At 46.0% G+C, this 15,709-nt stretch overlaps 1 protein-coding gene across 2 annotated transcripts in view; it reads right to left on the reverse strand.

Moving 5' to 3' along the window:
* Positions 1-15,709, reverse strand: part of LOC146785536 (unconventional myosin-VIIb-like) — a 961,158-nt gene that overhangs the window by 65,344 nt on the left and 880,105 nt on the right. For both annotated transcript variants that reach the window (XM_085634664.1, XM_085634663.1), the window contains exons 43-44: positions 5,605-5,711; positions 4,199-4,384 (exon numbers count right to left, since the gene is read on the reverse strand). In XM_085634664.1, coding sequence (XP_085490790.1) covers positions 4,199-4,384; positions 5,605-5,711 — 293 coding nt within the window. The remainder of the gene's footprint in view (positions 1-4,198; positions 4,385-5,604; positions 5,712-15,709) is intronic.

Here is a 15,709-nt window from a genome sequence, read left to right on the forward strand (position 1 = left end):
TTGCAACAACCAATCTCAAGGTCTGTGTCACTTTATGTTCACTGTGAAGTAAATATGCACAGCCCCCACAGGCCTTATGAAATGGGATCATAGAAAGCACTACACCTCTTAAAGCCTAATAAATTGACAAAGTAATCACAAGCAGATAGATTGGTGCTGTGAGTCAGTGGACCATGTAATCCTAATATTAAGCTTTCAACACAACCCCAGTTTACTGCGAGGGCTCCACCATCAGAAGCAGTGCACACTTTAGAGCCTCTGGTCCTGCAATAAGTACACTGTAGATATGTGGCCTTCTAATGAAGCATCAGCACCTAATGAAAAAGTTGGCGGTTCAACCAATCCTGGGGGAAAAGAATTGGTCATCCCTCATGTAGTCGCCTTGGTATATTTTATCTTGGAGAGTTTGCTGTCCAATAAATTTAAGAACAACAGGCACATCTAGCTGTAGCATAAGTTAATTACATCTTGCACTCACAGACATGTATATTTTAGCTCTATTCAGCCAGTCTCTGTGCCATGTCAACTACTGGGTAGAATTAATTCCTCAATAATTTTCTGGAAATTACATCTCTTAACAATGCCGCCATGATTTTCCTCACAACGTGGCAAAAGCTTGCTGGGTGTTCAGGGAAGAGGCTGCTTTTGGGCTGATGCCTACAGGCAGCATTTGCTGTCTCACCGGTCTGATGTAAACAAAAACATTTATAAATAAATATAAATAGATGCATATATATGAGAATATTTAAGGACTTTGATCTAGTCCCCTTTATCCACTTACCTGTTCATTTGTCATTGAATGTTTCTTCCGCCCCTTGCAGTTCATACCATGTTCAATCGGTCAGACCACTTCAGACATTGGTTGTCTTGCACTGTCACTGATTGCATTTTTTCCCAGATCACATGTGAACATCCACATATAAACAAGTGCACTTCATTGGCATGGGTGATGGCTAATGCTTTCATCTGGAAAAGGCTTTTATTTTTCATTCTTTACCCATTTTAGGTATTGTCCACAAGACAATGCAAGTTCTCTGGTTGTAAAAGACCTGTTGTGAAAAGTGGGATTACAGCCCGCCCATTGCTTACAATTTGTTGGCTTTAATGTCACTCTCATTTGCTTTCTTCTTACTTGCTGGTTTGCCTTTCTCTTTACATTTGTCCCTCATCTGGAGAATAGCATCTTTAGCATCTTTTTGATTGGCTGAATTGTATCCTTCCACTGCTCACTTTAGGAAAACTATTTTCCCGTTTTGAAGAAGTACTCCACGAGAGAGTATTTGTTTTCCAGCTCTCTCCCTTGTGTGCCTCTCCACCCACCAAATACCAGTTCCTCCACCCATGCTGCTGTCTATGTTGTGTGCTGCCCACTCACTCTCTTGGGTGCTTCTCCTCCCAAACTCTCCCAAGCTCCATGTTGCTCTCTCTCTCAGAAGCTTCCCCTGCCTTCTTTTGATACTCCTTTGTGTGCTGCTCACTCTCTCTCTCGTATCTGCTTCCCTAACCATGTGTCTCCATCATATGCTTCTCCATTCGAACCTGTATTGCTCTCTCCCTCGTGTGTTGCTTTTTCCCTCCTTCCCACTCCCTTTTGCCCCACACCCTGCAGTCCATTTTATTTTTGTTTTGCCATTTCTCGCTAAATACATGTATTTTGGTTTTAATATACTGATCCAAGTGGCTTCTGCAATCTTGGATCTGTAAATTAAAAAAAAGAAATTGCATCAGCACCATTCTTTAGGTGCACGCATGGTGATGCATGCACTGGGCTACAGAATGATACAAACAGCAACAGAGGTACTGTCAAGGGCCCTTTTTTCCTTCTTTTTTTGCACAGTATCGGCACGGCAACCTCTGTACTCAAAACACGGTAGCATTGGCTTTTCTACAATTGCCATATTTCATTTACTTCTAAGTACCTAGCAAAGGGCTGTAATTAAAATGCTACTTAGTGGTGGACCTGCAGCACTGATTGTGCCACCCACTTCAGTTGCTCTTTAAACATGTTTCAGGCAGGCCACTTCGGAGCTTGAGTGTGCAGTTTTAAACTGCCATTTCAACCTACTTGCCAGGCCCAAACCTTCCCTTTATTACATATAAGCCACCCCTAAGGTAGGCCCCAGTCATGCCTATGGGCAGGGTACAGTGCATTTCAAAGGTAGGACATGTACTTTTGAGTTTTACATGTCCTGGTAGTGAAAAACTGCTAAATTCGGTTTTCATACTGCTAGGCCTATCTCTCCCATAGCTTAAAATTGGGATTGCCTTAAAACATCTTTTAACTGTAATTTCCAATTGGGAAAAGATAGAAATTTGGAGTTTGGCGTCTCTGGACTCACAATTTAAAATCACAACTTATGGTGAAGTTCGATTTTAAATTGTAAGTCTGAAAATGGCACTTTTAGAAAGTTGCCATTTTCTTACTTTAACCATTCTGTGCTTCTACCTGTCCCTGAATACACGTCTGTGTTGGGGGACAGCTGGCCTTTGCACATTTCCTCTAGACAGTCACACAAAGGGGGCAAGGGCATGACATTTGCATCCTGGAGGGAGGGGCTGGCACTTGCACCTAAATAGGGCTGTGCCTGTCCCCACACAAAGAGCTGCATACCCCCCTGTAGTGAGACTGGAGCCCGGACAGCAAAGGCAGAGACCTTGTAATCTTCAAAGGCCTCTTTGAAGTCCCCCCCCACCTCAAAGGCACAACTGGGTATAAGTACTGGACCCTGACTCCATCAAATCAATATTTTGCTAGAACCAAGGACATTCTGCCTGGAAGAAGAGCTGCTCGATGACAACGCGGATCCCGACTGCGAGGTTCGACGCCGAGGCATCGACCTAAATGTATGAATCAGGACCGGCGCATCGAGTCTGCTACGCCGATGCTTACTCACTCCAAGGTACTTTTTAAGTGGGCCCTGCGTGGGTCCTGTAGCTGGTCTGCCATCCATTGTTGTTGGCCTGAAACTTTGGATTTTCCCCAGTCTAGTGCAAGCTCAAGTAACCTTTTAGCGCTCTTGACTTTTAAGTACTATATTGCAGTTTATTATTTAGAAATTTATATCTCAAGTTTTACTATTTGGATTTTTGTTGTTTTGGTCTTGCTTTACTCACATAAATATTCTCTATTTTTCTAAACTGGTGTAGCGTCTTTTTATGGTGTTTTCACTGTGTTACTATAATTTAACCCCTTTGCCGCGGCGCGAATTCCGCCGCGGCGCTGGGGGTTTTTTCGGTGAGCGCGGCGCCGCCATGCTCATGACGGAACCACGCCGTCATGAGTCACGGGCGAGCTGTGCTCATGACGGAGTGGTTCCGTCACGGCGCCGCCCACTTACGTTACACGCCCGCACAGGCGGGGAAAAGGCGCCGCGTGGGCGGAGCGGCAGCCAACGGCCGCGGCATGACGGAACCACTCCGTCATGAGCACAGCGCGACCGTGGCTCATGACGGAGTGGTTCCGTCATGAGCAGGGAAGGGGTTAAGAGTTGCACAAATACTTTACACATTGCCTCTTAAGTTAAGCCGACTGCTCAGTGTCAAGCTTGCAGAGGGTGAGCACAGGTTAATTTAGGTTGTGTATCTGGCTTACCCTGACTAGGATTGTGGTCCCTACTTGGACAGGGTGCAAACCTCTGCCATCTAGTGACTCAATTTCTAACATGCCTCTTCTTCGAGCTAACAAGGATTTCTTGAGATGTACATTAAAACTAAAATTGGTTTTGATACATGTTCTAAGCATACTTGCCTTTGAGAAAGCACCCATACTGTTCTATTACAGTTATATGTGATGGTTCATTTTTTTAAATGTAAAATTGCTATTGCACGCATATGGCAGGACATATAGGTTGAAGCATGATTTTTTTATTTTTTTTGTGGCGTAAGCTTGCATTAGAAAAGTAACCTTCACACTAGTTTGTAATGGCCAGACCAATTGACTTTGCCAATGCATGTTTAATCAGAGATGTTTGAAGCCTGTAAGTACGACCCCTTTTACAAGAGTCCATTTATACTTAAGTAATATAATTCAAGGTAAGTTTAAAGCAGGCATTTTGTACAGATGGTGCATATCAGGATCAAACACGAACAAATGTGAGCTGGTTTTAACAATATTGCCTTAAACTCTGTGAATGTTTAGAAAGAGTTCTAAATAAAAATTAAATAATCACTTGGAGCTCTGATCAATAGTTGTACTTACCCTCCGCCACTCCTCAGGAGACATGAGTTTTAGCATGTTCTCTGGAATGAGATCTTTAAGGAACTTAGGGATAAGCACCAGTTGTGATCTGTCATTGTCATGTTTGATCTTATAGATGAGGCCAGCCAGAGTCCCCGCATCCTCAGGTGAACACTTGTGATACCCTTTCAGGTATTTGGGAAGTTCCTGCAAGATAAACCTTTATCATGAAGTACTGGCCACACAGCGGAACCTCATCACTAGTCAAAATAATCACTCATTTACTTCCCTTCTGTCTTTCAAGAAACATCAGCTACCCTACTCTAGATGTCTAACATGTAAGCTTCAAAATAGCACCGTCCCATAGTTTCATGCAACTCCAGCAGCGTGCGACCGGCTCCCTCTACAAGTGCCCTCTCAGTGCCCTAGGACTCGAGGTAAGTGAGATTTCGTCAGTGTTGTGGGACAATGACAGTTTAAACTGTGTTTCAGTAAGGTCCTGTCCTTGCTGTAAGACAAGGGTAGTGTTAATTCTCATCTCGCGGTACCTATCAGTACATTGTAAATAGGGCTCCCTGTTTTCCGTTTTTACTGAATTTTACAGATAAATACAGACAGAAAACTATTTATTGTCCTGTCTGTATTTACTTTTAAATACATAAAAATACGGAAAATAGCTCTTCTTTGGATGATTTTTTCTATAGTCTATTATGAGTGACAGGTCAGTAGGCGTACAGATTGAGGGGTAGGGGAGATGAAAAAAGACTATTGATTTCCTAATTAAGTGCAGATCTACAGTTATTGATGCTATTTTACAATGCAAGTGTTTTCAAATAACACTATTGCACTGCATACTGCTGAAACCTTTTGGACATTCAATTGCGAGTATACGTTTATCAGTCAAATAAATGTGGAAAAATACCCATTGCTGCTTCATTTATATAGAAAACATAAAATAAAAATGGATAAATACAGAAAAAATGAGCAAAAAATAAATATGGATAAATACAGACGGAAATGCCCAAAAAAATAAATACCATAAAACCGGGAGCCCTAATTGTAAACCATCAAAGTAGGCTTCCTCCTTCAATGCCATGCTTCTCATTTAAGAACTGAGAATTGTGCCACTTCCTGTCAGATCTTCCCTCTCATTGAAATACAACGTCAGCTCCCACCAGAAGTCAACTGGCCCTTGTGAAGGCCGGCTGCAAGATGGTGCTTCCTCATGCAGTGCGATATCAGGATTATAGGATGGAAACAATATGATAGTCATTCAGCACTGACAGGGCACCTGAAGTGTGAGCTTCCACAGAAGGTGCCAGTAGAATGATTATCGTTGTGATATATCGTCAATAATATCTCATTAACACCATAAAACTTTCTTCTTCCTTTGAGCAGTTATGCGCATGTAAGTAGTTCTTACTAACCTGATGATAGTGAAAGATGGAGTCAGCCATTCGATCTTTCCCAGGAATAACATTCAACCAGAGCTTCCTCATGAAGATCAACTGGTAGTCTGCAACCTTCAACATTCCTGTAACAACAATTCGATTATCAAACTACTCAGGTTTTATAAAGACTTTTGTATTAAACATATTTTTGTTATGTATGACCTTTATAGAGAACCTCTACATTTTATATATTACTTTGTGAATCTGATAACACACTGCTGTAAGCAGCAACAGTGGATAACAAACTCGTTACCTATTGTTGTTATATCATAAAGGCCTTCCAGGCCAGGCTAACATTGCTCTTTGCTTTCCTGGAAGTAAAAAGCACAGCTGCAGGAGGCAGAAGGAAGGCCGACAAGGTGGTAGGGGCTGGTTAAGGATGTCAGGTAAGGTATTTATTTTTCACATTTGAGCCAGGGAGGGGAGGCAATGTTATGCATGGCTCATGCAGTACTCCTCAGCCCCTTTACAGCAGCTGCCAATCTTTTGTCTTTGTCGGTGCTTATTTTGTTTTGTCATGGTTTTAACAAAACGTTTTTTAGAGCTACTGCACTAATAAAATAACATTCACATATCTATTGCTACAGTGCAAAGGTGAAATTCTTTTTAAAACTTTTATTTTCAAATTTTTGAACATTACAGGTAACAAACAAATCAGTACCAGGGCACATTTTCAGCTGTAAATATGTAATCAATGGAACCAGGTACACAGCATTGTGTACCACAATCCAAGAGTGGTATGGCAGATCCTAAACATCAGAAATACCTACACAGTGCTATATCGAGATGGAGAGAGAGAACAAAAGCACAGATCCATTACAATAATTAGTTATCCTGAGATGTTATTGTTTATCAGTTCTTGCCAGGTAGGTACGCACGGGGGCACAAATGTCTCTAGGTCGTGATTTCGCCGGCAGCAGACTTCCAAGAGTGTCAGCATTGATGATGCAAGTTGTCAAAACACGTAACCAATTAGCTAGTGGCGGCTTCTCCGGTATGGCGGAGGAGCATCGCCCCCCCGCTGGTAGTAACCAAAAACATTAAAAATAAAACGATAATAAACGCTTGTTTATTATCGTTTTATATTGGCTGTCAGAGCCGAGGTGAAAGGCTGGTGGAGGACTGTATTGCACTGTTATCAAGGCGCATGATGGTTTGGCCGGCCATCTCAGGACAGCCAAACTGTCATGCGCACTGAAGCTCTCTCCAACCCCAGCTGCGTTGCTGGGTTGGAAAGAGCAGGCAAAGGTTCCTACTTTACCTGGGAGAGCAAATACACCTCGCTCAGGCCAATCATAATGCTGCTTTCATGCAGAGCCACAAGTGTCCGCAAGGGATTCTGGGAGCCTGTGCCTGCAGTGCACAGATCCAAATCGATGCTTCGGAGCCAGATCGGAAAGTGGATGCAGGTAAGATATTTTTGTATTGTTATTTTTATTTTGCAGTCCTTCACTGGTTCCTCCCTCCCCTCCACTTTGCCCAGATACCGGACGCTACTGCAATCAGCAGAACTCGAGGGGGAGAGCTAGCTTGGCCACTCTACGTTTGGCTAATGACAATGCTACAGAAACTATTTTACGATAGGACTTAGGAACTTTCTTACCATATCCTAATATTGCAATCAAGGGGGTGACATCCATGGCCAGCATGGTAATTTATAATACATCTTTTAGAATCTCCTGACAGAACTCATATATCGTCAAACAGGATCACGCCATAGGTAGGAAGTCTACGTCTGGAGCAGCGCACCTCCAACCGGTGGAGCTGGTGGACATGCCAAAGTGCAACATGGTAGTGGGGGAATAGTATGGCGACAACAAAACAGCGATTGCACGTCTATGATGTCATGATGCAAGCTGCACTTTCACTTGTCCCTCACAGTCAACCCATCAGCATTCCTAGTATATATGACACAATTATACATTCATGTGACTAGCTTATGTGGGCTGGGCTCACTATAACCATAGTAAGTGCGACCCATTTGGGAGGCTCATCAGGTATTGTGGGGCAGAGCTCTTTCACAGAATGTTGTGTTCATACAATTATAGGATTAGGGGCTGATTAACTCTGGAATTCCTCTTGCAACAAGAAGTGATTTTCAGTATATAGGCCTCCCAGTGTGAACAAACGTAGGTTGCACAGCAGTCTGATTACAGCACCTTCAGAGGTCAATTCGAGGCATGGGTTTTCAAGAAATAACAGGTAAGGTGAGTACAACTCTGTCAACCTAGTCATCACAGCCAGCCTAGACCAAGTCCATCCACTACACTTTATCATATAGACCTCACAATTGAGTTGTCCTAGTTGCAACAAAGTGCCAGTGCATGGTGGTGTAGGGCCAGTCAATCCGGCTTCAAGGTCCCTGGGGGGGCAGTCTCCTATTGTAAAGACAGTGATCGTTGGGTGAATGCAGCTTCTGCCAGGCTATTCTTGCATGGCCACTGGCACAAACCAATCTAATCAGCAGTGAATTAATTTTCGCAAACAATGCTTTGGTGAGTGGTATTGGAATATTTTGGAAACAATACAATAGCTTAGAGAGTGCTACCATTTTGTGAGGGCTATTCTACCTGCATCTATAAAAGGTAGCCATGCAATTTCCATAATTTTCCCTCATACGCCTATCTCTAAGCATTACCAGATGCCTAGGTTAAGGGTAGGTTCCAATTGCCATGTAAAGGGATACTGGAGCACTGTGGGGGGAGATGGGAGCGAGTTTCATAATAAGAGGTATCATCACTGAGTTTGACTGGTTAATGTTGAGCCCAGATTTGCCACCATCTGCCACAATTTCATCAATAATAGGAGTTGGATTATGGGTAGGATCTTTAATCAAGAGCAGTATGTCACCTGCATACTTTGAAAGTATTATTTTCCTCTAGTTAAATGTAATATCCAGTTGGTGGTGGTATTCCCTGAGGATACTGGCGAGGGGTTTGACCGCCAACATTAGAAGCATTGGCAAACCAATCAGTCTGGCCCGGGCCACCAACCTTCTGGCAAATCTAGTTTTGTTTTTTCATGTTTTTGCAAAACGCTATTGTTTGGGAATATGCTTGGCCCTCATCTGTCTAAAAAAAATCTTTTACTACAGGCAAAAAATTCTTGGGGGGTCTAAAAAAAAACAACAAATTATCATAGTACTCCCTGGCACCTATTTTCTGTGTGGATGTTCATGCTGTAATGGATAGTGAATTTGGTCAATGGCTGAAATAGGCTGGTACATTGCCCCTTAATGCAGGCTGGAGTTGGTGAAAGAAAAATGTGAAGGACACAACCACAGACTATTGGATATCGTCTCGCTGAAACACCTATAAGTAACTATGTCACATACATAGTTTTAGCAAAAATCAAAAGGTCTTGGTTAATACAGACCAAAAATAGTTAATAAGTCTGGCATTGGATGCAAGCCTCTTGTCTTTTTGGGAAAGAAACAAACAAACAAAGAAAAGAAAAAAGAAGGAAAGCAAAAAGGAAAGAAAGCAGGCAAGAAAGAAGGAAAGAGAAAAATGTAGAAACAAGGAAAGCAAAAGACAAAAAGGAAAAGAAAGAAGCTGAGAAACAAGGAAGAATGAATGGAGGAAAGGAGGAAGCGTTCAATTCACTGGCTTGGAATTACCTGTTTTAAGTTCTCACACAGATGGGTATAGGTGAACGCCTTCTGGCCTATACATGACTGCTATATACAAAGCCTCTATCACGGGTCTGGCTGGGTCGTTATATCTCCGCCACTTTCTCGGTCGAGCATGGCACCCAGCAGGGGTGCCCTCTCATACCCCTTTATTCACTATGGCAATGGAGCCAGTTGCCATCTGGCTCGAATTAGATGGTCACTACTGGGGCATTCCCCTTGCTGATTGTACACACGCTGTGTTGCTATAGGCCAATGATCTCTTATTGTATATCCATGATGCTCGTGCAGATCTCACCCCTATCCAAGATGCATTCCAGATGTTCATCAGACACACAGGCCTAGCGGTCAACAGGGACAAAAGCTCTGTTTACCTGCTTCATACTGAACTGGCCCTGCAGGAGATCTATCTCGGTAGATCTGGCGTACTTCTGCGGTTCAAGGTTTAGGGAATTGCCTGTCCCATTCTCCAATTGACCTTCTCAATTGCAATTTGCGATACGCACTAACAGCATTGAAGTACCTTGTACTCTTCTGGCAGAAATTACCCCTTGCTACGACAGGGAAGGATGCTTTATTGCAGATGGTGAATTTACTTCACCTTCTGTATTATTTTACCAATCTCCCTGTGGTACCCCCATGTGGTTTCTTTTGGGAACTTGATTCACAGTTAACAGAACTTATATGGGGTTATGGCTGCCATCGGATAGCCCTGAAAAAATTAAATTGCCCTCCAGAGAGGGCAGTTTAGGTGCCCTATCATTTGAAGTCAACTTCCTGGCAGAACAATTGTAATTGGTTGCTAGGTAGTAGGCAAACCACAATCTATAGGAAACATGTCATGGCTCGCAGCCCCTCACTGCTTGTCACCATTCATGGCTTTCTTCTCCCGTGACTTACAACAGACACCACTGCTCCTTACAAGTGCACCTTGCCAACAAATGCATCACCAGAATGCATTGTCTTAAACACCATGTCTATCCTTATGCTCCGGGGTTCCCACTACAAGGATTTCCACATTACCCAGGCACATATTCAGCTGCAGACCGGCATAGCTGGCATGATAGGTCCCTGACCACAGCCAGAGACCTTTTCTCGGATGGCCATCTCCTTTCCTTTGTGCAGCCCCAGACAGATCATAACCTTCTACCTGGACAATTTCTTACCTCCCATCAGCTACACACCATTTACCAAATCTTATGGTCCACAAGGGACGAGGAGCCTTCTGCACATGCTGTCGTTCAAGCACATCTTAACCCTAAAAAGGGTGGTCATTTGATCACATGGCTCTACAAAGCAATTCGTGGCCATACACGAACCTCCTTGGAGCCCCTATGCAGTAAGTGGGAAGAAGATATGGGGAGGGCACTGAACAACGCTGAGTGGATCCTGACCTTTCCTCACAGTGTCTCAAAAAATGCCAGGTTCAAAAGCATCAAGTTCCTTATCCTTCACTGTGGATACTTGACTCCCACTCAACTCCACAGCTATTTTCCCACTGCAGATTTACTATGCCCCCATTGTAACTCCAGGGAAGCGGATCTCCATCATATGTTATGGTCCTGCTTGCCCTCCTCACTTACTGGCAAGGGATACACACTACGTTCTGTGAGGTCACCTAACTCACAAACATATCCACTTGGGAAGCCTGTGCCTTTGGTATTCTTAAATGTAAGAAGAAGCACTTCATACCCACATGTTTTACTGGGATGGCACTTTTACTGGCCAAAAGAACACTTGCACCACAATGGAGAGCTACCACCACTCCACCACTATCTGTGTGGCAGGGTGCAGTACGTAAATGGGGGGCAGCAGTAGCCACATACACACCTTATCCCAAGAATGGGACACACTTTTAACACAATTCCTACACCTCATGTCACAGAATTATATTCCTCCATAAACTTGACGACACAACACACAAACTTTGGGAGCCCCTTATGAGCAACCTTACCACGGTTCACTGTCACTCATATCCACCACTCGGCCCTTCATCTCCCTTCCCCTTAAAGGTTCACGTTGCGTGGACACATGGCGAGCCAATCTCACTGCTTTGCCTTCACTGTTATTCTTATCTTATTCAAGCCTCCTCTCTCTCCCTTTCTTTTTCCTTTCTTTTTTTCACAGCCTTCTGATACACCATGAATCTAGTCTGCCTCCATGCTCACCCTATCCCAAAACCTAGTTATGCAATTTCCACTGCAGTTGCAATGTTTTCATTAGTTGTTTATTGTTTACAAGGTAACACACTGTAGTACACTGTGTATACACCACATTATGGAGTTGCACACTTTATGCCTCCTTGTGTAATTCCCTACTTTGGTGTTTACTCTGCATTACAGTGTATCTGTACATTGAAATGAAGAAATAAATAAAGAAAGCAAGAAAGAAAGAAAGAAAGGGGGGCGTGGCCAAGCAGGGACTGGAGATGGCCGCGTAGCGCGCAAGCTCCGTAGCCCAACTCAGCCCCTAACTATCCTGATTGCATATCCGAAACACCTGGAAACGATCCCGTGTGTCGGATCGCTGGCGGAGCCTCCCTGCTGTGACCCGGTGTGTGGAGGAGTGACGGCGAGGCGGTGGAGGCTTCCGCGAGACCGCGGCCCGCTCGTGCCCTGGAAGCTGGGTCCTGTGGTTGCGGCTGTGGTCGCTGCGGGGACCCGTACTAGCCCTCCCTCCCTGCCGCTGGAGCCGCGGCCTGTGCAGAGACGCGGGGGCTCTCTCCCCCTCCCCCAACGACTACGGACGGTGCCACTGAGTCCTGAGTCGACCCGGAGGGACTGTGGTGCCCCCGATCCTGCAGGGAGCCTGGGAGAACTGGGAACACTTCCCGACGCGGACAGCAAAAACGGTCCAAACGAATAAGCTCGACAAATACACGGTCTCTCGGGACCCGCAGCGAGGACACCAGCAGGAGGACGGCAAGCGGGTTGGACCTGGACCGGAGGAACAGGAACTCTCTCTTAAAGACGTCATGGAGGCAATAACGGGGGTTAAGACCTCTTTGGACTCGGTGGCTGTTGACGTCAACCTTATCAGGGCCGACCTGGGTAAACTTAATGAGAAGGTGAAGCAGGTAGAGGTCACGACCGCGGGCCTGGTGAGTGACGTAGCCCAACGGCAGAGGGATGTTCGAGACCTGCAAGATTCCCGGAATGTCGCAGACCTTAAACTGGACGATTACGAGGGCCGTCTTCGTCGCAATAACCTCCGCATCATAGGTTTCCCAGAGAAGGCGGAGGGACAGGCCCCTGACCTATTTATCGAGGACCTCATCCTCAAGCACCTGCGACCCAAGGGACTCAGTAAATTCTTTGTGATTGAGCGGGCCCACAGGATCCCGGGCGGCCGACCCAAGCCGCACGCTCCCCCGTGGCCCATGTTGGCCCGCGTCCTAAACTATCGAGACCGCGATGTGATTCTCCAAAATTCCAGGGCCGGCGCCCCCCTCCGTTATGAAAACGCAGACATTTCTTTCTTCCTGGACTTCACGCAAAGAGTACAGAAACAGCTAAGACTTTTCATCTCTATCAAGCGAGTCCTCAGAGAGAAAGGCCTAAAGTACTCGATGCTGTTCCCGGCCCGCCTCCGTGTCGAGGTGGAAGGGCGAACTTGGTTTTTTGATCGGCCTGAGGACATGGCTGACTGGATCGAGCATCGGGACTCCAAGAACTCTGGGACGGGGAGAGCTGGCGGCCCTGATGACAACGCGTCGACCTGAGGGAGTGCTTCGATGAGGACAGGTTACTTTGCGGCTTTGGGGGGTGGGGGGGGGTGGGGGGGATGGGATCCATGGTTTCCAACCTAAAACGGGACTATTGACATAATGTTGGACATACGTTAAAGTAACACTTATGGTGTGATATAGATGTAGACTAAGGGCGTGGGCACGGAGCTCCCTGCTTCCCCCCCCTAGATTGTTTTTTCCTTCTTTCTTTGAACTTTCTAGGGCGACAGGCACTCTGCAAGTTGTTAATGGGCAGTTTTGAAGCCGAAGGGCAGGGGAGCAGGGTGGGGGGTTGTTGGGCAGGGGTTTTTTTGTTTGTTCGGTTTCTGTTTGTTGAATTTGTTGCAATGACGATGGTACAGTTCTTTTTCCTAAAGGGTCTCAATCCTACTCTCCGCAAAAGCATAGATGGGGATACGGCGTAACAAGGAAGTCAGAATCCTAAGCTGGAATGTGAATGGGTTGGGGGACAAAATTAAACGTAGTATAGTATTGCAACAGATTCGGAGGTTGTCGCCGGATATTGTTCTACTCCAGGAAACCCACCTCATCGGTCACACGTGTAAAGCCATGCACAGATGGGGCTATTCCATGCATACCCATTCGGGGTTTGCGTCTAATTCTAGAGGGGTGGGCATCATGCAAAAGAAATCATTCCCCTTTTTGCCTGCTTCCACTCATATTGACGACCGAGGTAGATACGTGGGTGTCACGGGCACATGGGAGGGAACAACCATCACCTTCATGTCGGTCTATGCCCCCCCCCGGACTGCAGGCCACCACATACTCCGACCTCAGCGCTGTGCTGTTGACGTTGCCAGAGGGACATCTAGTGATCGGGGGAGACTTCAACTCAGTGATATCAGGTACACTGGACAGACACCCCCCACGTACGTTGCCGCCCAGCGCTCACTCTTTCTCTAGTTTTCTGGAGGCGATGGGACTTGAGGACTGCTGGAGGGCTTACCACCCTGACAAGATCCAACACACCTTCCACTCAGGTGCCCATAACAGCCTTTCGCGGCTAGACTATATCATTGTCCCCGCCCCGCAGGTGACGAACATACATGAGATACGGTACTTGGCTAGAGGCATATCCGACCACTCTCCTCTTTGGGCCCAAATTGTCCTTGACGACTCCCCGGTGGGGCGTATCGCCCCAATCAATCCCTGGCACCTTAAGTGCCCTAAAATACGGGCCGGTCTTATTAAATCCATTGATAACTATTTCCTGGACAATGAGCATTCGGTTGACTCCCCGCAGACATTATGGGAAGCCTTCAAAGTAGTGGTACGGTGCGAAGCCCTCTCCTTAATAGCGGGGTTCAAAAAAGACAGGCTAGCGGCGGTCTCCGATATAGAACAAGACATTTATCGCCTGGAAAATTATCTTGGCCCCGACCCCTCGCCGGAGGCCCTCCATGCTCTGCAACTCCGGCAGGAGGAATACCGAGCTCTGGTGACCGACCGCGCTAAGATCTTAGGACAGTGCAAACTGGGACGGGTGTATGATTGGGGTGACAAATCCGGGAAATTAATTGCCTGGCTAGACAAAAAGGAGCAAGCTAGCCGACTGGTCCCTGAGCTGGGGAATCCCGCAGGGTCCGCCATAGTGGATCTCCAAGAAATAGTTGACCGCTTCGCCGCCCACTATCGTGCAGTCTACCGCTCTGCAGCGCCACACGCAGAAGCGGAATCCTCTGAACTTCTACGAGACATCTCTTTACCGATACTGTCTGACAGTGACCGCACATTCACATTATAGCGGACGAGATTGCAACCGCAATCAGAACACTCCACCCGGGCAAGGCCCTTGGCCCCAATGGCATCCCGATCGACCTCTACAAACTCCGCCCGGACAGACTTGCCCCACATCTGAAAGCAATGTTTGAAACTAGTCTCGAGCAGGGATTGCTTCCCCTGGACCAGCGAATCGTGACTATCGTCACGATCCATAAAGAAGGGAAACCCAAAACTGATTGTGCCTCTTATAGACCTATTTCATTGTTGAATGCTGAGCCCAAAATATTGGCTAAGGTGCTCGCCAATAGACTGATCAAAGTAATAGGGGGCCTGGTGCACCCTGACCAATCGGGGTTTATGCCACAGCGAAATACTGCCCTTAACCTTCGCAGACTGCATGGGGTCTTGGGCAGGGCGTCGACTTTGCATTGTGGTCTCCTTAGACGCCACGATGGCCTTTGACACGCTTGAATGGCCCTATCTCTTCGCAGTGCTCACAAAATTAGGATTTGGACCGGGCTTTAGTCAATGGGTACGATTGCTATACAGCGCCCCAATGGCTCAGGTAGTTGTAAGCAATAGGAAATCCGGCCCCTTTCTACTTAGCCGAGGGACCCGCCAGGGATGCCCCCTATCTCCAATATTATTTGCCCTAGCCCTCGAGTCCCTCGCGGCCTGGATCCGCAGGGATGTAATGATTTGTGGGTTGCGGTGGTCGACCGATTGGGAAGACCGAATATCTCTGTACGCAGACGATATTCTGTTATACCTCGCATCCCCTAAAAGATCTCTTATTGCGTTATTTGACATCCTTTCCGTTTTTGGTAGATATTCCGAATTTGGCATTAATAGGCAGAAATCTCTCCTTTACGTCTTAAGCGGGAAGGCCCCCCCCAATACCCCGAAATTGTCCCATACCAATAGTCTCAGATGGTTTCAAATATCTGTGCATTTTTATTTCACTAGACAAATTCCTTCGT

This window comes from Triturus cristatus, chromosome 11 (genome assembly GCF_964204655.1).
Source record: "Triturus cristatus chromosome 11, aTriCri1.1, whole genome shotgun sequence".
NCBI lineage: Eukaryota > Metazoa > Chordata > Amphibia > Caudata > Salamandridae > Triturus > Triturus cristatus.